At 52.4% G+C, this 23,548-nt stretch overlaps 1 protein-coding gene across 1 annotated transcript in view; it reads left to right on the forward strand.

The window, feature by feature from the left end:
- klhl32 (kelch-like family member 32) overlaps window positions 1–23,548 on the forward strand; it is a 495,489-nt gene that overhangs the window by 146,857 nt on the left and 325,084 nt on the right. The window contains exon 4 of the mRNA XM_072499580.1: window positions 17,119–17,226. Coding sequence (XP_072355681.1) covers window positions 17,119–17,226 — 108 coding nt within the window. The remainder of the gene's footprint in view (window positions 1–17,118; window positions 17,227–23,548) is intronic.

Raw genomic sequence — 23,548 nt, forward strand, 5'->3', positions numbered from 1 at the left:
ACTGCCTGCCCTTTCTGGTGGTCACCCATTTCTCTGCCTGCACCTTGGGTGTGACCACATTTACATAACTGCGATCTATGACGCTTTCCGCCACCTGCATGCTCCTAAGTTCATCCAATTGCTGCTCCAACCGAACCATGCGGTCTGTGAGGAGCTCCAGTTGGGTGCACTTTCTGCAGATGAAGCCATCCGGGACGCTGGAAGCCTCCCGGACCTGCCACATCTCACAGTCAGAGCACAGCACCCCTCTAACCGACATTGCGTCAATTAATTACAATTAAAATTTGTCTTTTTTAAAAAAAATTTTTTTTTTAAATTTCAAAGTTACTGTCAACTATCTGTTTCCTAGCACTAGATTTCTAATAGAAATGCGATAGCTAACTATAGTACTCTCCGATCTCTGGCTTAGATATCCCTCTAAATTATAATTAAGTTATTATGTTTAATTAGTTACCAAATACTAGCCACTCTGGCCACAGCTTTTCTGTGATGTCACTTCAGTTTCTCCCCGACACACACAATTTGAAAAAAGGTATAAAAGTAAAAATAAGTAAAAATCACTTACTTACCTTCTTACCTTCTGAGTGTCTTAGATGTTCTCAGGTTCTCTCGCTGACAGAGACTGCTCCTCCACCTCCGAACCTTGACCTGCACAATGCTAATAATATAATAATAATATAATATGGCACTTACCTCACACCAATGGGTCTTATTATTAGGTTAGAGGAGGAGGGCGGGTGGGAGACACTACACGTGTAGTGTCTCGGGTTTCCTCTCCACCAGAATTTATTGGTTGGGGGGGGGGGGACTTCCCAGAGGTCCGCGGGTCGAACTTCCGGTTCCCGCCTTATATAAAAACAAATAAAACAGAAAAGAAGAACAGACACGGGACCAGGTAAGGGTTTTTAAATTCACTACTCACCTCCCAGAAGGCCCCTGCGCACCGCTGCCGCCGAAATCCAAAGGGCTGCTCCTGTAAAGGTAAGAGTTTTTAAAGTCACTACTCACCTCCCAGAAGGCCCCTGCGCACCGCTGCCGCCGAAATCCGAAGGGCTGCTCATGTAAAGGTAAGGCTTTTTAAAGTAAGTACTCACCTCCCAGAAGGCCCCTGCGCACCGCTGCCGCCGAAATTCAAAGGGCTGCTCCTGTAAAGGTAAGTGGTTTTAAAGTCGCTACTCACCTCCCAGAAGGCCCCTGCGCACCGCTGCCGCCGCATTCCAAAGGGCTCTGCCATTCCCAACCTCTACCTCCTCTCTACCTGGCTCCCCCCTGCCCCCACCTCCCCTCCTTACTCTACCTGTTCTCTGGTGCCTTGTTGGCTCCTATGTGGTCCCCCCCCCCCCCTCCCCCCACCCCAACCACCACTCCCCTCACTCTATTGGCTATTGACTTCAAGCAGGTCCTGGAACAAGTTAGTGAATGGCCTCTACGTTTTGTGGAAACCCTCCTCTGATCCTCGGATGTCGTATGTGATCTTCACCAGGTGGAGAAACTCCGACAGATCTGCCAGCCAGTCTGCAGCTTTGGGTGGCGCTGCTGATCGCCAGATGAGCAGGATTCTTTGGCAGGCAATTAGGGAAGCAAAAGCAAGGGCATCAGCCTCCTTACCGTGAATAGTTCTGGCTGGTACAATACCCTGAAGATGCCACCTTCGTGCTTGGTTCCACCCTCACCTCAACAACCTTGGACATTGCTTCAAAGAAGGCTGTCCAGAACCAGTCAAGTCTGGGGCTGGCCCAGATAATGTGGATGTGGTTGGCTGGGCCTCCCTTGCACCATTCACATTTGTCCTCCACCTCCGGGAAGAACCTGTTCATTCGGGTTCTTGTTAATTGTGCTCTGTGCACCACTTTCAATTGCATAAGGCTCAAGTGGAGGTCACATTGGCCCTGTTCAATGCTTCCTTCCAGAGTCCCTACCCTATTTCTATCCCTAGTTTTTCCTACCACTTTTCCTGTGTTTCATCCAGCGGGGAACGTGCCCTTTCTACTAATTGTCCACACAAGTACCCGCAGTTCCCCCTTCCTAGGTTGCCCATGACCATTAGTTCCTCTAGCATTGTGTATCTTGGGGTATGTTGGTGTCTCCTTGCAGTGGAAGTTCTTTACTTGTAGGTGTCGAAGTTCGTTCCCAATGGGTAGTTGTAGTTTTTCTGCCAGTTCCTCTAAAGTCACTAGCTTGTCCTCTGTGTAGAAATCCCTAGCAGACAGCGTCCCTCCGACCTGTCTCCACCTCCTAAAGGTGGCATCTAGCATCACTGACTCGAACCTGCGGTTGCCGCGATGGGGGCCACAATGGATATCCACCCCGCTAAAGAGAGCACCCCACCTTGGGTAGGGTGCTCTTTCCAAGAGCCGGTGCAGACTCGATGGGCCAAATGGCCTCCTTCTGCACTGTAAATTCTATGATAATCTATGAAGAGTGTGTCCCACCTCTGTTGGTCCTTTTTGGCGTCCTCCGCCAGAGTGGCCAGGATCCACTTGAGTTTCAAAAAACTCAATCAAGTTGGTGAGACGTGACCTACCCCGTACAAAACCATGTTGCCTGTCACTAACTGGTCCATTTTCCTCCAAATGTGCATTCATCCTGTTCCTCAGTATCTTTTCCAAAAGCTTCCCCACCACTGATGTCAGGCTCACCAGCCTATAATTTGTTGGATTATCCCTACTTCCTTTCTTAAACAAGGGAACAACATTGGCTGTTCTCCAGTCCTCTGGAACCTTGCCTGTGGTCAAAGAGGATGTGAATATATCTGTTAAGGCCCCAGCTATTTCTCCCCTTGCCTCCCGCAGTAACCTGGGATAGATCCCATTCGGCCCCGTGGACTTGTCTACCTTAAAAAAATTTAGGATACTCAACACTTCCTCCTATGATATATTGACATTCTCAAGAGCGTTCACACACCTACCCCTGACCTCAACATCCATCATGTCCTTCTCCCTGGTGAATATGAATACAAAGTACTCACTGAGGATTTCACCCACTTCCTGTGGTTCCACGCATATCTTCCCTCCATTGTCCTTGTGTGGGCCTATTATTTCTCATGCTACCCTCTTGCTCCTAATATATGCCTAAAAAGCTTTGGCATTCTCCTTGACCATGTTTGCTAAAGACATTTCATGGCCACTTTTAGCCCTCCTAATTTTGTGTTTCAGTTCCTTCCTACTTTCACTGTACTCCTCAAGGGCTTTGTCAGTTTTTAGATGCCTACACCTATCATGTGCTTCCTTTTTCCTTTTGACTAACCTTACAATTTCCCTTGTGATCCATGGTTCCCGAATGCTGCCATTTCTGTCATTCAGTTTTAGGGGGACAAGCCAGCCCTGCTCTTCAATCAACTGGCCTTGAAAAGCCTCCCATATGTCAGATGTGAATTTGCTTTCAAATAGGCGCTCTCAATCCACATTCCCCAGTTTCTGTCTAATTTGGATGTAATTGGCCCTCACCCAATTAAGCACCCTCACCCCAAAATCTTGTAGGAATTCTGGTCGCTGAGCCCAAAATGCTCCCCCATTGAAACATCAATCACCTAGCCTGGCTCATTCCCCAATACCATGTCTAGTATGGCCCCCTTCCTGGTTACGTTGTCAATATATTGAATCAAAAAACCCTCCTGGACACATTTAACAAATTGCTCTCCATCCGAGCCCCTGACTGTAAAGGATTCCCAGTCAATATGGGCAAAGTTAATGTCAGCCATCACAACTACCTTGCTTTTTTCACACCTTTTCAGGATCTGACGACACAATTGCTCCTCTGTCTCCTGCGGGCTGTTGGGAGGTCTATAGTACACTCCCAACATTGTGATTTCACCTTTCTTGTTCCTGAGCTCCACCCATAATGTCTCACTAAAAGATCCCTCAATCAGTCCCGCTGAGCGCTGCAGTTTCCCTCTGTGAGGTACCCTCAATACCAACGCTTAGAGTGTAAACGGTAAAGAAGGCTTTATTAGACTAAGAACTATGCTAGAGCTGAAACATGTGCTGACTGCTGCACAGCCCATGAGGCAGCCCTTTATATATGGCTCACAGATGGGCGGAGCCAGAGACGGAGTCCCCAGGGTTCCAAGCCCGGTCTTAAAGGGGACATCACCTTACATGATGATAAGGCAGTAACCGTTCATCACATTCACCCCCTGTTTAAAAAGAGTCCGGCGGGGGTGAAGTGCCATCATAGGTCCATCCGTCTCAGTGGCCGGATAGTCCTCATCGACCTCCTCAATTCGGGCGGTGGTGCGGCGGGCAGGGCACATCCGGGAGCACAGCGGTCGGAGCTTCGGTCCGGGTAGGGGGAAAGGGGACTAGGCAGGGCCAGGGGTAGTTGTGCCGGCGGGGCGTGTAAAGGAGGGGCGTAAGGGGGCGCACACAGTAGGTGCTCACCAACGGGGGATAGGGCCGGAAGGGGGTGTGTTGTAGGGGGCGCCGGGTCCTGCAGGGGAGCGGCGCGGGAAGGGGCGTCTGTGGTGGGAGATCCAGTGGGTGCCTGATCCCGGAGGGAAACCGTATCTTGCCTGCCGTCGGGGTACTCAACGTAGGCGTAACTGGGGTTCGCGTGGAGCAGTCGGACCTTTTCAACCAGGGGGGTCCGTTTTATGGCTCCTCGCGTGCCTCCCGAGAAGAACAGGTCCCGGAGCCATCAGCCAAGATGGAAGCGAGACCCCGGAGGTAGACTTCCTGGCGAAGACAAACAATCGGTTGTGAGGGGTCTCATTCATGGCCATGCAGAGGAGTGACCTAATGGAGTGGAGGGCATCGGGTAGGACCTCCTGCCACCGGGTGGTTGGAGACTTCTCGACCGCAGGGCCAGAAGGACAGCCTTCCACACTGTCGCGTTCTCCCCCTCCACCTGCCTGTTTCCCCGCGGGTTATAACTGGTCGTTCTGCTCGAGGCGATGCCTTTGCTGAGCAGATACTGACGCAGTTCATTGCTCATGAACGATGTACCCCGGTCGCTGTGGATATAAGCGGGGAAACCGAACAGGGTGAAGATGCTGTGCAGTGCCTTACTCACAGTGGCTGAGGTCATGTCGGGGCAGGGAATGGCGAATGGGAAACGGGAGAACTCATCGATCACGGTGAGGAAATAGGCATAACGATTGGTGGACGAGAGGGGCCCCTTGAAGTCGACGCCCAGTCGCTCAAAGGGACCCGAGGCCTTCACGAGCCGAACCTTGTCTGGCCGATAGAAGTGCGGTTTGCACTCTGCACAGATCTGGCAGGCCCTGACCATGGCCTTGACCTCATTGGTTGAGTAAGGTAGGTTGCGGGACTTGATAAAATGGATGAGCCGGGTAACCCCCGGGTGGCAGAGGTAATTGTGGATGGCTTGCAGGCGGTCTTCCTGCGGGTTGGCGCATGTGCCGTGGGACGATACTTGATATTGTACTTGTAGGTGGAGAGTTCGATCCTCCACCTCAAAGTTTTATCATTTTTTATTTTGCCCCGTTGCGTATTATCGAACATATAGGCGACTGACCGTTGGTCGGTGATGAGGGTAAACCTCCTACCGGCGAGGTAGTGTCTCCAGCGCCGCACAGCCTCCACTATGGCTTGTGCTCCTTTTCGACTGCAGAGTGTCGAACCTCGGAGGCGGTGAGGGTTCGGGAGAAGAACGCTACTGGTCTGCCTTCCTGATTGAGGGTAGCAGCCGGGGCGATGTCTGATGCATCGCTCTCTACCTGGAAGGGGATGGTTTCGTCCACCGCGTGCATAGCGGCCTTGATGATGTCGGCCTTGATGCGGTTGAAGGCCAATTGAGCCTCAGCCGAGAGTGGAAAAATGGTGGTCTTTATGAGTGGGTGGGCTTTGTCCGCATACTTGGGGACCCACTGGGCGTAATAAGAGAAAAGCCCCAAGCACCGTTTGAGGGCCTTGAGGCTGCGGGGGAGAGGGAGTTCCTTAAGGGGGCGCATGCGGTCGGGGTCGGGACCTAGGACCCTGTCTTCACGACATAGCCGAGGATGGCTAGCCGGGTGGTGTGGAAAACGCATTTATCCTCGTTATAGGTCAGGTTAACGGCTCGGGCGGTCTGGAGGAACTTTTCGAGGTTAGCGTCATGGTCCTGCTGGTCATGGCCGCAGATGGTGACATTGTCCAAGTACGGGTATGTAGCCTGCAAACCGTACTGGTCCACCATTTGGTCCATCGCCCTTTGAAAGACAGAGACCCCATTTGTGACACCGAAGGGGACCCTGAGGAAGTGGAAGAGCCGGCCGGCTGCTTCGAAGGCAGTACAGGGGCGGTCTTTTGGTTGGATGGGGAGCTGGCGGTAGGCGGATTTGAGGTCGACCGTGGAAAAGAATCGGTATTGGCGATCCGATTTACCATTTCCGCGATGCGAGGAAGGGGGTACGCATCAAGCTGCGTGAATCGGTTTATGGTCTGGCTATAATCCATGACCTTCTCCCCGGACCGGACTACCACCACTTGTGCTCTCCAAGAGCTGTTCCTAACCTCGATGACCCCCTCTTCCAGTAAGCGCTGGACCTCTGACTTGATAAAAGTCATATCTTGGGCACTGTACCGCCGGCTCCTGGTGGCAACGGGCTTACAGTCGGGAGTGAGGTTCGCGAATAGCGAGGGGGGTGTGACTTTCAGTGTCGCAAGGCAGCATACCGTGAGGGGGGGGGCAAGGGTCCGCCGAACTTCAGTGTCAGGCTTCGGTGGCTGCACTGGAAATCCAGTCCGAGCAGCAGGGGGCACAGAGGTGAGGGAGGATATAAAATTTGAAACGGGTGTATTTGGCGCCCTGGATCAAGAGATCCGCAATACAGTACCCCTTGATTTGTACCAAGTGGGACCCGGATGCGAGGGCTAAGGTTTGGGATGCGGGATGGGTGCATAGGGAGCAGCGCCTTACCGTTTCAGGGTGGATAAAGCTCTCCGTCCTCCCGGAGTCGAAGAGGCATGCTGTGTCGCGCCCGTTGACCTGGACCTGCATCATAGAGTTCTGCAGGTGTTTTGGCCGAGTTTGGTCGAGGGTGATTGCACCCACTCGTGGGTAGTCCGAGTCCTCAGCCGAGTCGGACTCGTAAAATGGCCGCCGCCGTCGGCCGCACGTGTCGGGTCGAGAAGATGGCAGCCGACAAGATGGCCGCTCCCATGATTCGCACGAGGCTGATGACGCGTCAGAAGGGGGCGTGTCGGGTCGGTGCGCAGCAGCATTGCGAGGCCTACGGGCCTGAGAGCCTGATTTTCGGGCCGGCTGTTCGTTGTTTTTCTGGCCCCTCAGCCTGGCCAGGCAGACCCTCGCAAAATGCCCTTTCTTCCCGCAGTCGCTGCAGATCGCGGAGCGGGCTGGGCAGCGTGGCCGTGGGTGCTGGCCCTGCCCGCAGAAGTAGCACGGTGTGCCCCCATGGTGAGCGTGTCGCCGCGTGGCGCAGACCTGTAATACGGCTGAGTCTGAGGAAGTCCGGCGGGGGGGGGGCTCGCAGAGTCCGCGTTATACCCAAGTTATGTCGGGCCACCTCCAGCGAGGAGGTGAGCGTTAGCGTGTCCTGGAGGTCTTTTGCCCCATTTTCGAGCAGCCGCTGCTGGATGTAGAATGTGGTAGTATGCATTAGGGGTCATGTGGGACTGTGAAGCCGTGATGTCATTCGCTGACAGATCCCGGGTCCTGGTTGGCTGTTGACCTCTAGCTCCGCCCTGAAAGCGGAGTATAAGAACCTGGAGTTCTCCCCCGCAGGCCAGTCAGCTACTGAACTGCGGGGAGCAAGTCACGCTTAATAAAGCCTCATCGACTTCATCTCTATTCGTCTCTCGTGAGTCTTTGTGCGCTACAATTTATTAAGCGTGCTTAAAAGAACTATGGAGCTCAGGATCATCCCGGAATGCCTGAGGATCAGCCCCAACGCAGTGAACTCAGCAGCAGTTTTCAAACACTGGCAGACTTGTTTCGAGGCCTACCTCAGAACGGCCCCCGGTCGGGTCACAGAAGACCAGAAACTACAGGTCCTGCACTCGAGGGTAAGCCCGGAAATTTTCCCTCTCATCGAAGATGCAGAGAATTACCAGATGGCGTTCGCAACACTAAAAAGCATCTATGTTCGCCCAGTGAACCAGATCTACGCACGCTACCAACTCGCAACGAGACGGCAAAGTCCCGGAGAATCGATAGATGATTTCTACGCCGCGCTACTAATTTTGGGACGGGCCTGCAGCTGCCCGCCGGCAAACGCGATGGAACACACGGACATGTTGACGCGTGATGCTTTTGTGGCTGGTATGAACTCTTCCCAAATCCGCCAAAGACTTTGAGAAAAAGAGTCGCTAGGACTCTCAGAGGCACGGGCCCTTGCAGCCTCACTAGATGTGGCCGCGCGAAACGCCCGCGCCTACGGCCCCGGCCGCGCGGCAGCCCCTTGGGCTCCGTGGACCCCTGTCGCGACAAACCCACCCCCCCTCCCCCCCACCCCACAGGCTTGCGCGGTTCAGACGCCAAGTCATCCCGGGGGAGCCCGCTGCTATTTCTGCGGCCAGGCGAAACACCCCCGGCAGCGCTGCCCGGCCCGCGCAGCGACTTGTAAGAGTTGCGGGGAAAAGGGCCATTTCGCGGCTGTGTGCCGGTCCCGGGAGGTCGCCGCAGTCCCCGGCGAACAAGGATTCCTGCGTGCTTCTAACGCTCCCCAACCCCCCCAGCGCCCCATGTACGACCCGCAGGCGCAACAAGTTTGGGTCCCGGCCACCGCTGTCCAGTGCCCCATGTACGACCCGCAGGCGCAACCAGTTTGGGTCCCGACTACCGCTGTCCCCGGAGAACAAGGCGATCTGCGCATTTCTGACGCTCCCCAACCCCCTCAGCGCCCCATGTGCGACCCGCAGGCGCCGCCATTTTGGGTCCCGGCCACCACGAGGGGAGGAGGGGCGCCGCCATCTTGGGATCCCCCAGACCTGTGCGACGCATGGGGACGGCCATTTTGTCCACCCCCGCCGCCATCTTGTGACCCCCCAGCCATGTGCGATGCATGGGGGTGGCCATTTTGTTCACCCCCGCCGCCATCTTGGACGGCAACAACGGACCCCAGTGTCGACGGCTCCACGGGGTTCGAGGAAGACGCTCAAACGCTACGATCACGTCTGGCCTCAATGACGCTGGACCAAGCACGGCCCCGGACGCTCCAGACGACGACAACAACGGTGCTGATAAACGGGCACGAGACACCATGCCTGGTCGACTCCGGGAGCACGGAAAACTTCATCCACCCCGACACGGTAAGACGCTGTTTTTTGACCATCCGTCCCAGTGCGCAAAAGATTTCCCTAGCTGCAGGATCCCACTCCGTACAGATTAAAGGCTTCTGCATAGTGACCCTAACGGTGCACGGGAGGGAGTTTAAAAACTACAGGCTCTACGTCCTTCCCCAACTCTGCGCGCCCACATTACTGGGATTAGATTTCCAGTGCAACCTGCAGAGCCTAACGTTTCAATTCGGCGGCCCAATACCCCCACTCACTATCTGCGGCCTCGCAACCCTCAAGGTTGAGCCCCCATCCTTGTTTGCAAACCTCACCCCGGATTGCAAACCCGTCGCCACTAGGAGCAGACGGTACAGCGCCCAGGACCGGACATTCATTCAGTCTGAAGTCCAGCGGCTACTGAAGGAAGTCCAGGCCAGCAACAGTCCCTGGAGAGCACAAGTGGTAGTAGTAAAGACAGGGGAAAAGCAAAGGATGGTCATAGACTATAGCCAGACCATCAACAGGTACACACAACTAGATGCGTACCCTCTCCCCCGCATATCCAACATGGTCAATCGGATTGCCCAATATAAGGTCTTCTCCACCGTGGACCTCAAGTCCGCCTACCATCAGCTCCCCATCCGCCCAGGTGACCGCAAGTACACAGCCTTCGAGGCAGACGGGCGATTATACCACTTCCTAAGGGTCCCATTTGGCGTCACAAACGGGGTCTTGGTCTTCCAACGAGAGATGGACCGAATGGGTGATCAACACGGGTTGCAGGCCACGTTCCCGTACCTCGACAACGTGACCATCTGCGGCCACGATCAGCAGGACCACGATGCCAACCTCCAAAAATTCCTCCAGACCGCTAAAGCCTTGAACCTCACATACAACGAGGACAAGTGCGTGTTTAGCACAAACCGGCTAGCCATCTTGGGATATGTAGTGCGCAATGGGATAATAGGCCCCGACCCCGAACGCATGCGCCCCCTCGTGGAATTTCCCCTCCCGCACTGCTCAAAAGCCCTAAAACGCTGCCTGGGGTTTTTTTCATATTACGCCCAGTGGGTCCCCCAGTACGCAGACAAGGCCCGCCCCCTAATACAGACCACGACCTTCCCTCTGTCGACAGAGGCTTGCCAGGCCTTCAGCTGCATCAAAGCGGATATCGCAAAGGCCACGATGCGCGCCATCGACGAGTCCCTCCCCTTCCAGGTCGAGAGCGACGCCTCCGATGTAGCTCTAGCGGCCACCCTTAACCAAGCGGGCAGGCCCGTGGCCTTTTTCTCCCGAACCCTCCACGCTTCAGAAATCCGCCACTCCTCAGTGGAAAAGGAAGCCCAAGCCATAGTGGAAGCTGTGCGACATTGGAGGCATTACCTGGCCGGCAGGAGATTCACTCTCCTCACGGACCAACGGTCGGTAGCCTTCATGTTCGATAATGCACAGCGGGGCAAAATTAAGAACGACAAGATCTTAAGGTGGAGGATCGAGCTCTCCACCTTCAACTATGAGATCATGTACCGTCCCGGAAAGCTGAACGAGCCGTCCGACGCCCTATCCATGTGCCAATGCACAAACTAACCACCTCCAAACCCTCCACGAGGACCTCTGCCACCCGGGGGTCACTCGGTTCTACCACTTTATAAAGTCCCGCAACCTCCCCTACTCTGTGGAGGAGGTCCGTACAGTCACAAGGAACTGTCACATCTGCGCAGAGTGCAAACCCCACTTTTTCAGGCCGGATGGTGCGCACCTGATCAAGGCTTCCCGTCCCTTTGAACGCCTTGGTCTGGATTTCAAAGGGCCCCTCCCCTCCACCGACCACAGCATATACTTCCTGAACGTGGTGGACGAGTACTCCCGTTTCCCCTTCGCCATCCCCTGCCCTGACATGACAGCAGCCACAGTCATTAAAGCCCTTAACACCATATTCACACTGTTCGGTTGCCCCGCATACGTCCACAGCGACAGGGGGTCCTCCTTTATGAGTGACGAGCTGCGCCAGTTCCTGCTCAGCAACGGTATAGCCTCGAGCAGGACGACCAGCTACAACCCCCGGGGGAAAGGGCAAGTAGAGAGGGAGAACGGCACGGTCTGGAAGACCGTCCTACTGGCCCTACGGTCCAGGGACCTCCCAGTTTCACGGTGGCAGGAGGTCCTCCCGGACGCTCTCCACTCCATCCGGTCGCTACTGTGTACTAGCACTAACCAAACGCCTCATGAGCGCCTCCTTGTCTTCCCCAGGAAGTCCTCCTCTGGAACGTCGCTGCCGACCTGGCTGGCGGTCCCAGGACCCATCCTGCTCCGAAAACATGTGCGGCGCACAAGTCGGACCCGTTGGTCGAGAGGGTTCGCCTCCTCCACGCGAACCCGCAGTACGCTTACGTGGAGTACCCCGACGGCCGACAGGACACGGTCTCCCTGCGAGATCTGGCGCCCGCCGGCAACACACACACCCCCCCGACACCAATCACCCCCTCCCTGCCACTGGCGCACCCCGCGAGCGCCCCCTTCCCGGGGGGATCGGTCCTCCTCCCAGGTCTGACCAGAAGTGAAGCGGAAGCAGAAACCGTAAGGCTCCCGGAGACGACAACACGGGAACAAGCACCACCACCGGGGCCGAGGCGATCGACGAGGACGACCAGACTGCCCGGCCGACTTGTGGCATCAATGTAACACTACTATATTGTGGACTGTAACGAGAACATTTTCCTTTTCCCCCTTTTACTGTAAATAGTTCAAAACAAAAAAAAAAAAACCCTCTGTACATGCTGTGATGACATGCAAAAGGTTTCCTCCCAGGACCAGCCTTGTAAACCCTTACCACCATACGAAGCACCACCCCGCCGGGTTCATTTTTAACAAGGGGTGAATGTGGTAGTATGCATTAGGGGTCATGTGGGACTGTGACGCCGTGATGTCATTGGCTGACAGATCCCGGGTCCTGGTTGGCTGTTGACCTCTAGCTCCGCCCTGAAGGCGGAGTATAAGAACCTGGAGTTCTCCCCCGCAGGCCAGTCAGCTACTGAACTGCGGGGAACAAGTCACGCTTAATAAAGCCTCATCGACTTCATCTCTATTCGTCTCTCGTGAGTCTTTGTGCGCTACATAGGTCGAGCGGATGCCGGATACGAAAGCGTCTCTGATGTGCAGGTTCATATGGACTTCCCCTGTCACATCCTGATGGTCACAGTCCCTGGCAAACGCGGTGAATTTCTCGACGAATTCGTCCAGCGATTGCCCCGAGCGCTGCCGGCAGGTAGAGAGCAGATGCCTGGCGTGTACCTCGTTGATGGGTTTGACAAACCGCTTGCGGAGTAACTCGACGGTGTCATAGTAAGTCGTTGCCTTTTCGAGCGTGGCGGAGATTCTGTGACTCACCCGGGCGTGGAGTAGATGCAGCTTGCGTGGCCCCAGGATGGGAGTCTCTGCGGATTCCAGTTAGGCCTCGAAGCACCGCAGCCAGTATTTAAAAATGTCCTTCGCCTCCGGTGTCTGTGCTTCCAGATTGAGCTTCTCTGGTTTTAGGCCTGCGTCCATCCTGAATCTAGTTCAGTCTAATAAATTGAGGTACCCTCAATAATGACGCTTAGAGTGTAAACGGTAAAGAAGGCTTTATTAGACTAAGAACTATGCTAGAGCTGAGACATGTGCTGACTGCTGCACAGCCCATGAGGCAGCCGTTTATATATGGCTCACAGATGGGCGGAGCCAGAGGCGGAGTCCCCAGGGTTCCAAGCCCAGTGTCAAAGGGGACATCACCTTCCATGATGATAAGGCAGTAATCGTTCATCACACTCTGTCTGCCGGCATGGGGGTAAAAAACAGAACACAAGTCCTCCACCTCACATTGAGGATGGTGGTTGTGTCCTTCATGCTGCCAGCCCAATCACAGGGCCGGCACCTCTCAAACTTCAGCAGTGCCACAAGGAGAGGCAGTTTTAGATCATAGAATTTACAGTGCAGAAGGAGGCCATTCGGCCCATCGAGTCTGCACCGGTTCTTGGAAAGAGCAACCTAACCAAGGTCCACACCTCCACCCTATCCCCATAACTCAACAACCCCACCCAACACTATGGGCAATTTTGGACACCAAGGGCAATTTATCATGGCCAATCCACCTAACCTGCACATCTTTTGACTGTGGGAGGAAACCGGAGCACCCGGAGGAAACCCACGCACACACGGGGAGGATGTGCAGACTCCGCACAGACAGTGACCCAAGCTGGAATCGAACCACGGACCCTGGAGCTGTGAAGCAATTGTGCTATCCACAATGCTACTGTGCTGCCCTGAGGCACAATGCTACAGTTGCTGCTGAGGAATACAGGAACTGTGCAAGGCAAGACAAACGAAAAAACAAATTCACGAAGGGCAAAGCATACGGCTCGTTGAGGCGGCGGGTGATGCATTTCGAGCCCCCCCCCCCCCCCCCAGCCCCTGCTCTTTCGGACCGTGAGTCCCTCTAACTGGAGGCCACCCATGCGGTAGGAGGACGACTTTCATCGACAAAACTGCCAATAACAATACAAAATGGCTGCTAATTGAGCCTTCAATTCGGTTGTCAGTCTCCTGAGGGTGGGGTAGAGTGGTGGTCGACCTTTGGTCCCACCGTCAGTAAAATGCCCTGACAGAGTTGGGGAGCTGACACGACCCAGTTCACCGCAATTTTATCAATCTCCTACGCTGACACCTGGGGAGTAGTAAAATCCTGCCCTTTAAAACTGTTTTTCACTCCGCGGATGCTACCTGACCTGCTGAATATTTATAGCAATTTCAGTTTTCATGTTCAGGTTTGCACTTGGATACGAGGGAGAAAGTATGAAGGCCTTACTCAGAGGAATGACCCTGGTGGGAGTGTAAGGATTTTACTGCAAACTAGGGTATCAAAAGTGGAGGAGAGAGTGAGTGAGTAGGTCAGCTGCAAAGGTCTTGGGACATTGGATGGTCAATGACTAGACAGTTGGGAATTTGAATGTGACCTGGAGAGGTTTATCCAGGAATGGATGTAGAAGGATTCGGGGGAGGGGGGTAGAAGATGGGAATGGTGAGGAATACAAAGACTGAACAGTGATGGTTCTTGTCTATGATTGAGACAGTTGGCATACCCTGGTGAGATGGGAAGGTTGGAGGAGTGGGGGGGGGGGGGGGGCGGAGGGGAAGTGAGGGAGGTGGGAGGAGATGGTGGGGGGCACTTGAGTATGGATAGGAGAATTTATGTGGAGTGAGTATTTGAAGAAGCGTGGCGAACCTGGAGGGAAAGGGAAAGATGAGTTGAAATGGGGTTGAAATCTGTGCAGGAAAGGAGTGAGAAACCCACAAATAGGTTTTGGGTATGTGCCAAAACTTGATAAAATTCAGAATTTCAATTTAAAAAAATCAATCATATAAAACAACATGCACAATGTTTAATGAGATTCTGTAGTAGTTAAAGTGTGCTACAGATCCATAGCAACACAACACAAACACTTAAGTCTTGCCTTGTTAATCCTGAGCTAATTTAAAAACAGACAGATGGCATGAGCTTGGATAGATCACCTTTATCACGTAAGGAGTTAACAAAACTCCAGTTCAGCTCTTGTTTCAAGCTCGATAAATGAGTTATGATAGATGTGATATGGGTGTGGGTAGGTAGGGGGTGTGCAGTAGGGGAAGGAGTTATTTGAGAACTGCATTACACCCAGTACCCAGGTAAATTTGCAGAAATCTGAAATAAAGGCAGAAGAGATCGGTGGGATTCAAACATTGTGGGAGGGATCCAGAAACATTGGACAGAACTTTCCGTTGAGGTTGGAGGTGGGCAGATTTGCAATTCAGCACTTCCGGCCTTGGTGCTGGTTCCTTGCCACAGTTCTGACTCTCAGCCATTTTCAAAAAGGCTGGGTCCCAAGTTAGATCAGATGCATGTTGTAGGGACAGGAATTTATCTGCAAATTAAAGTAATTAGGGGGCTTATTAAGGCCGCATTCCTTTTGTGACTGGGATTTTCAGTGGGCAATGCATGCAGCCCACATGGTAGGCTCAGTGAGGGAAATGGGTAGGGTCTTCCCATTGTTCACGTGAGAGACTCCTGCACTGTAATAGCCATCAGGCCATAATGCCGTCGCTGGCTGCCCTTGGAGGGGTTGTTCCTCCAGGATTGTGTCAAGGCAGCTTAAAATCAAAAAAGCTCACTTGTCTTCTCCTTCTCTCCCATTCTCATCGTCAGAATGATAGCCCCCACCCCAGATGATGGGGCTGTTTATCTGAGAGTGCCGCAGGGCCTCCCCTTGGCCCTCCAGTGTCGGGAACCCATCCACCATTCTGAATTGGATAGCGAACCTGCTCCTCGGCCTTTGATTGGCTCCCCCTTCTCATAATAGTAATTTTGACGTCTACAATGAACTGTGTGAGGGGCAGCAGGAACTGGCCTCCATGTTAGGTTCCCAAGTCCTGAATGAAAATTAAGCTCACCATGCTTGCACAAAATGCTTGTGGCTGGGAGAAATTCCATCTCCCTACTTCATCAGAAGGAGGTAGGCGATGAAGTTGCTTCCTAGAATTTCAATGGATCCTACCTCAGGTGCTTGGTAATTTGTTTGCCAGATACACACCTCCATCCGAATATATGGAGATATGAAAGTGATGCCTGTCAGGATGCTCATGCCTGCACCTTGGCCTTGAACACTTCTGAAGACTGCTGGCTGCAGCAAGTAAATCAAATCTCTTCTAAAGGCAGCTGATGGTCACGTTTTAAAATAGATTTGAGTTGGTCCCACTGGCCTGTGCTGCTACCATCCCCAGCCCAGCCCCGAGCAGCTGGTTGTTGCTGCATCTTCCTGCCTGACACTGGTCGGAATGTTTTAATGAGCCAATCCTGGGATCTCTGACAGAGTTAGGAGCAGAGAGCACAGGAGCACTAGAATTGTCACTCTGCCGCAGGGAAGCACATTTATATTTGTATTGGTAAACATGAAAAGAAATTATGGTTTTAAGTGGGTTTAATTTAATGTTTGTGTGTCTGGAAGGGCCTGCGGTGGAGAATGACTGCAGAATGCTGTGGTAGAGAAGGATCTGGGTGTCCTTAGTACACGAATCGCACAACAATGTAGGCACAGCAAGTAATTCATAAGGCAAATCGAATGTTGGCCTGTGTTGCAAGGAGGATGGAGTATAAAAGGGAAATCTTGCTACAACTGTACAGGGCATTGGTGAGACCACACCTGGAGTACTATGTTGTATTTTGGTCTCCTTACTTAAGGAGAGATATACTTGCATTGGAAGCATTTCGTAGTCTGAGCCCTTGGGTGAAGGTTTTATCTTGAGAGGAAAGTTTGAGCAGGTTAAGCCTAAAAAGATTGGAGTTTAGAAGAATGAAAGGTGATTTTATTGAAACATGTATAGAGTTCTGAGTGGTTTGACCAAGGGTAGATGCTGAGAGGATGTTTCCCCTCGTGCGGGAATCTAGAACTAGGGGACACGGTTTCAAAATGACGGGTGTCTCATTTAAGAGTGCGATGAGGAGGAATTTCTCAGAGAGCCGTTAGTTTTGGGAATTCACTACGTCAGAGACTAGCGGAGGCTGGATCATTGAATATATTCAAGGCTGAGTAAGACGGATGTTTTCATCTTCAAGTGAGTCGAGGGTTGCGGGGAGCAGGCAGTAAAGTGGAGTTAAAGCCACAATCGGGTCAGCCCATGGTCTATTGAATGGCAGGGCAGGCTCAAAGGGCTGATTGGCCTGCCTCTCCTATTTCCGATCATCTTTTGAAAGACAGACCATGTTAAAAATGTGAATTTCAGTCCCGAGCAGAAAGTGTGCACTTGCAATACTTTTGGTGATTGTAAGAGATTAATTCTAAAATGTGCAAAGTGACAAAAAAAAGTGAGACTGCGTACATATATGCATTCTATGTAATCGACCCTTGAGATGAATTTATTTTACCTTTGTTTTCAGGCCATGTTTAGCCTGTGTATGGTGGAGAGCGTTGCTGAGGAAGTGAGCCTGCATGGAGTGACCAGCCTGGGTCTGAAACAAGCTCTGGATTTTGCATATACAGGCCAGGTACAGAATTGTTTGCGTTTTAGAAGCGAAATGCTGGACGGTTAATTTAGTTCTTGCTGAGAATTAATTACTTTAAAACAAAATGGCCATTTCCTGCATGTACGAAGGAAACGTACCAAATTCAGCTGCTCCAGTTTCACATGAAATGATAACTTTTTGCTGTGTTGTGTGTGTCGTGTTGTTCACCCTGGAGTAACACGGACTGCAGCTGGATGCAGTTGTACTGTAAAGTAGACACCAAACTTTGATGTTAGTTCAATACACTTTATTGAACTTCTGGAGCAGTGCACACAGCTTGCTGTGGGTTGACACTCAACTAATCTAAGTGTGCTAACTATAAGTAGACCAGACTAGCTCTGAGCCACGTGTAGAAGGTGCTAACTGATATAACACCCTGACTGTCACTACAGTTGTCACCAGTGCGAAAGAGGCAGAGTGCTGATGCCTCGCGTGTTTTATAGTGGGAGACCACCCTCTAGTGTTCTGCCTGGTGATTGGTTGTGTTCTGTCCTATGTGTTGATTGGCTGTACTGGGTGTCTGTCACTGCCTGTCTGCATCTCATTATGTGCATGAGTGCATATCATGACACCCCCTCCTTTAAAAAAAATAATAATTTGTTGGTTGCTTAGAGCATATGCGACTGTATGTACATGTATAACTATTTACATTAAATGGCGAGTGAATGAATATGTACATGAAAGGTGTCTCGCGTGCAGATACAGAACAATATTTACAAGATAAATGTCTATAACTCCAATATTTGAGGCTGGGGTCTGATCCTTGTCGACCGCCTGAGAGGTGGAGGTGGGGACGAGGGCGCCTTGACAGACGGGATTGCTGCCAGATTGATGGCCTCGTGGTGCGAGGTATCCAGAGGAGGCATAACAACATCTGGAAAGGTGAGATTTGGTAGTGAGCAGGCAAGTTTGCGTAGTGCCCTTCTGTTGCGCCTGACAATGGAGCCATCAGCCATACGAACCACAGAGAGCACAGCCAAATTGGTAGCATGAGCATCGTACACCAGCTTTTGCCGGTTCCTGAGTTGCTGCACCTTTTGCAGCACTGGAAGGTGATCCAGGTCTGGTAAGTGTATGGCTGGAACAGTCGTCCGCAGGTCTCTATTCATGAAGAGTTGTGCCGGAGACATACCGGTGGACAGAGGGGTTGCCCTGTACGCCAACAGCGAAAGGTTGAAGTCAGAAGCAGAGTCTGCAGCCTTGCAGAGCAGTTGCTTCACTATATGGACCCCTTTCTCGACCTTCCCGTTGGACTGCGGGTAGTGTGGGCTTGAGGTAATGAGTTTGAATTGGTACGACTTGGCGAAATTGGACCATTCTTGGCTGTGAAAGCAGGGACCATTGTCACTCATGACAGTGAGTGGATTACCATGCCTAGCAAATGTCTCCTTGCAGGCCTTGATGACTGTCCTTGATGTGAGTTCTGACAGCTTCACAACTTCCGGGTAACTTGCGAAGTAATCGATGATGAACCCATAGTCGCGCCCATTGGCGTGAAAAACGTCGATTCCCATCTTGGACCACGGAGAGGTCACAATCTCGTGTTGCTGGAGTGTTTCTTTCGTCTGAGCAGGCTGGAAGCGCTGGCAGGTCGCACAATTGAGGACCATATTGGATATGTCCTGGTTGATTTCAGGCCAATAGACAGCCTGCCGGGCCCTGCGCCTACACTTTTCGACACCGAGGTGTCCCTCGTGAATTTGTTTGAGCATTAAGCTCTGCAGGCTGCGAGGAATAACGATACGATCTAGCTGAGGAGGATCCCCTCGATGACTGTCCGGTCGTCCTTGACATTAAAAAACTGAGGGCATTGCCCTTTTTCCCAACCATTTGCGAGGTGGTGCATTACACGCTGCAGAAGAGGGTCCTAGGCAGTCTCTTCTCGAATGTTGATCACTCCTTCATCTGAGGCCGGGAGGTTGCTGGCACACAGTTGCACCTGCACCTCAATTTGGCGGATGAAGGCAACCTGTTCACAGGGTGAGGTGATGGAGCATGACTGGGCATCCGCAATTATTAGCTCCTTGCCTGGTGTGTACACTAACTCAAAATCGTACCTGCGGAGTCGAAGGATAATGCACTGAAGCCTGGGCGTCATGTTATTCAAGTCCTTATGAATGATATGGACCAAGGGTCTGTGGTCAGTCTCCACTGTGAAGGTTGGTAGACCGTAGACGTAGTCATGGAACTTTACAATGCCGGTTAGGAGGCCCAGAAACTCTTTTTCTATCTGGGCGTACCTCTGTTCAGTAGGAGTCATAGCATAAGCCACTGGAGCCCAGGACGAGGAGTCATCCTTCTGGAGGAGCACCGCACCAATGCCGTCCTGGCTTGCGTCCGTGGAGGTTTTTGTCTCCCTGTCCGGGTCAAAAAACGCTAGTACCGGAGCAGTGTTGAGCTTTGCCTTTAGCTCAAGCCACTCTGCTTGATGTGTGGGTAGCCACTGGAATGCAGTGGACCTCTTCACCAGATGCCTGAGAGCCGTGGTGTGTGATGCCAGGTTGGAAATGAACTTTCCCAAGAAGTTTACCATACCGAGGAAGCACAGTACCACCTTTTTGTCTTCCGGGGTCTTCATGGCATTAATGGCCTTGACTTTGTCCAAATCTAATTGCACACCCTGCTGGGATATCTGGTCGCCCAAGAACTTGATGGATGAAATGCCAAAGGAACACTTGGCCTTGTTGAACTTGAGGCCGTTTGCATGGACACGTCGAAAGACTTGTTTGAGACGAGATATGTGTTCCTCGGGGGTCGTGGACCATATGATTACATCATCTACGTAGACACGCACACCCTCAATGCCCTCCATCATCTGCTCCATGATCCTGTGGAAGATTTCGGAGGCTGAAACAATGCTGAACGGCATCCGGTTATAACAGTACCTTCCGAAAGGTGTATTGAACGTGCAGAGCTTCCTGTTGGACTCGTCCAGTGGTATCTGCCAGAAACCACGCGATGCATCTAGCTTTGTGAAAAATTTGGCCTGTGCCATCTCACTGGTCATTTCCTCCCGCTTCGGGATCGGGTAGTGATCCCGCATTATGTTCCAGTTAAGATCTTTGGGATCTATGCATATCCGCAACTCTCCTGAGGGCTTCTTCACATCGAGCTGACCCAGTCAGTCGGTTCCGTCACTTTGGAGATGATGCCCTGGTCTTGGAGCTCCTGCAGCTGTGCCTTTAAACGTTCCTTCAGAGGAGCCGGCACCCGGCGTGGTGCATGGATTACAGGCGTGGCATCAGGCCTGAGTAAGATCATGCAGCAGTATGGCAGCCTACCCATTCCACTAAACACATCCGGGTATTGCGCCAGGATGTCATCAATGTCAGCCTGAAGATCCACATTGGAAGAGGACATGGCATGGACTCGCTGTACGAGATTGAGTAGCTGGCATGCATGGGCACCAAGCAGGAATGCCTTGTCAGGCTTGACGATTTCGAATCGCAGTGTGGCATTGATGGTCTTGTTGGAGACAAACAGATGACAAGATCCTAATGCAGTTATGGCATTGCAATTATAATCAAGGAGCTGGCAGGCTGGTGGAAGAATTTTGGGTTGCTTTTTAATGAGGTCAAAATTAGCTTAAGAGATGAGTTTGGCTGAAGCACCAGTGTCCAGCTTGAACTGGATGCTGCATTGGTTAACGTATTTGAGGAGACATATTCACATGTCGTGATGATGCCCACACGATATGGGGACTCCAGGCAGTTGTCCTCTGGATCCGTAGTGCTGCCAGGATCAGAATCCAGTAGACCTTGCTGTACACATCGAACGCATTTGCGTCGGAAATGGGACCACTGACCCTTGACCGGCGGTGCAGACCTGCGCAAGGCTGCATAATGTCCAGGCTTCCCACAATTTAAACATCGCCTGCCTTTTGCAGGGCATTGCCGCTTTAAGTGGGCGGTGCCGCAGTTCGGGCACATCATAACATTGACGTTGTTACGCTCCGTGCGTCGTCACACATGCGCAGTGCGGTCAGCCGACGTCCGCACTTGCGCAGTTTGGTCTTCGGCCGCTTTGTTCTCCCGTTCGTGGTGCGTATGCGTGGGATCCCTTGAAAAGCGTGCGAAATGGCCGCCTTCATCGATACTGAGGCGCCGTATCCGGGCGATGGCCTGTACACTCTGCCTCGTGGGAGGCAAGTTGTTCCTGTTCTGCCAATTTGAAACGGGAGTACCGATTTCGCGCATGCTCATGCACTTTACACGTCTCGATTGCGACTGGCAGGGTCATGTTTATCATTTTGAGGAGCTGCTCCCGCAAAGAGTCGGCGTGCACCCCAAACACGATCTGATACCTGATGATGGAATCAGCGGTGTCACCGTAGTTGCAGGACTGCGCTAATATACGGAGATGAGTTATAAAGGATTGGAAAGGTTCATCCTTACCCTGAAGGCGTTGCTGGAAGACTTGGCACTCAAAGCTCTCGTTCGATTCGACTTCACCGTGACTGACAAATTTAGCTAAAAAGGTCTTGAATTTGATCTTGACCTCGCTATCAGCAAAAGTGAGCAAGTTGAAAATAAGGATGGCTTGTTCCCCCGCACTTGCTTTGAGGAGTGCACCAAGCAGATGGGCAGCATGATAGCATTGTGGTTAGTCCAGTTGCTTCACAGCTCCAGGTCCCAGGTTCGATTCCCGGCTTGCGTCACTGTCTGTGCGGAGTCTGTACGTTCTCCCCGTGTGTGCATAGGTTTCCTCCGGGTACTCCGGTTTCCTCCCACAGTCCAAAGATGTGCTGGTTAGGTGGATTGGCCATGATAAATTGCCCTTAGTGTCTAAAAAGATTAGGTGAGGTTACTCGGTTACGGGAATAGGGTGGAGGCGTGGGCTTAAGTGGGGTGCTCTTTCCAAGGGCCAGTGCAGACTTGATGGGCTGAATGGCCTCCTTCTGCACTGTAAATTCCATGATTCTATGCAGAGGGAATAGTCTATTTGGAATGGTGACAAGGGAAGGGAGTGGAACATGAGTTTGGCGGTGGCATCATGCTGTAGGTGGAAGATGCTCTGAAGATGGAGAAACTGGGAGAGTGTGCCTCCTTTGCACCTGTTCCGATGATGCAATCTTCCACAACTGTGCTTCTGCTATATCTACCTTTCTGCTTAACCAAGGATTTCTTTCCACTGTGGTTGACAGGACCCTTAACTATGTCCGACCCATTTCCTGCACTTCTGTTCTCACTCTCCTAGAACCATGATCGGGTTCGCCCTCTCCTCACTTTCCATCCCACCAGCCTTCACATTCAAAGGATCACCCTCCACCATTTCTCCCACCTCCAGCATGATTGTCACCATCAAACCAATCTTCTCGTCTCCTCCCCTGTCAGCATTCCAAAAGAACCTTTCCCTCTGCAACCACTGTAATCCATTGCTTAATCACTCCCAACACCTCTTCCCACGGTTCTGTCCAGTGCAATTGCAGGAAGTGCAACACCCCTTCTACATCCTCTATTCTCACCATCCAAGGCCATAAACTCTCCTTCCTTTCAATTTATAATACTGTATTTGCTACTCAGTATATGATCTCCTCTACATTAGGAAAACCCAGCTTCAAATGAAGTGAGAGCTTTGTCAAACACCTCCGCTCAGTTCACAAGTATGACCCCAAGCTTCTAGTGGCCAGCTATTTTAATGTACCATTTTTGATTTGATTTGATTTATTATTGTCACATGTATTAGTATACAGTGAAAAGTGGTGGGCGGGATTCTCTGATCCTGAGGCTAAGTGCTGACGCCGTCGGAAACACCGTTGCGTTTCTCGACGGCGTCAACATGGCCCCCGCATCAGCAATTCTGGCCTCTACAGGGGCCAGCACGGTGCTGGAGCGGTTCACACCACGCCAGCTGCTGATCCGGCTGTGGAATGGGCGCCGGGGGATACGTGCATGCGCAGTGGGTCCAGTGCGAACCCACGCATGCGCTGTCCCACTGGCGCGATTTCCGCGCATGCCCAGTGTCTCCCTTGTCCACGCCGGCCCCGACGCAACATGGCGCAGCAGTACATGGGCTGGCGCGGAAGAAAGGAGGCTGGGAGACAGAGAGGCCGGCCCGCCGAATGGTGGGCCCCAATCACGGGACAGGCCACATCGGAGGCCCCCTCTTGGGTCGGACCCCTCTCTTCCCCCCATCGGCCGCCCGCCACCCGACCCTTCAATGCTGAGTTTCCGCCGGCTGAGAGCAGATGTGGACGACGCCGGTGGGACTCTGTGTTTTGACTACGGCCGCTCGGCCTATCCCGGCCCGAGAATCGGTGGTTCGGCCAGCGACCGGCACCGCGCCAACCACGGCAGCGTCAATA

The sequence above is a fragment of the Scyliorhinus torazame genome, chromosome 4, assembly GCF_047496885.1.
Source record: "Scyliorhinus torazame isolate Kashiwa2021f chromosome 4, sScyTor2.1, whole genome shotgun sequence".
NCBI classification, from domain to species: Eukaryota; Metazoa; Chordata; class Chondrichthyes; order Carcharhiniformes; family Scyliorhinidae; genus Scyliorhinus; species Scyliorhinus torazame.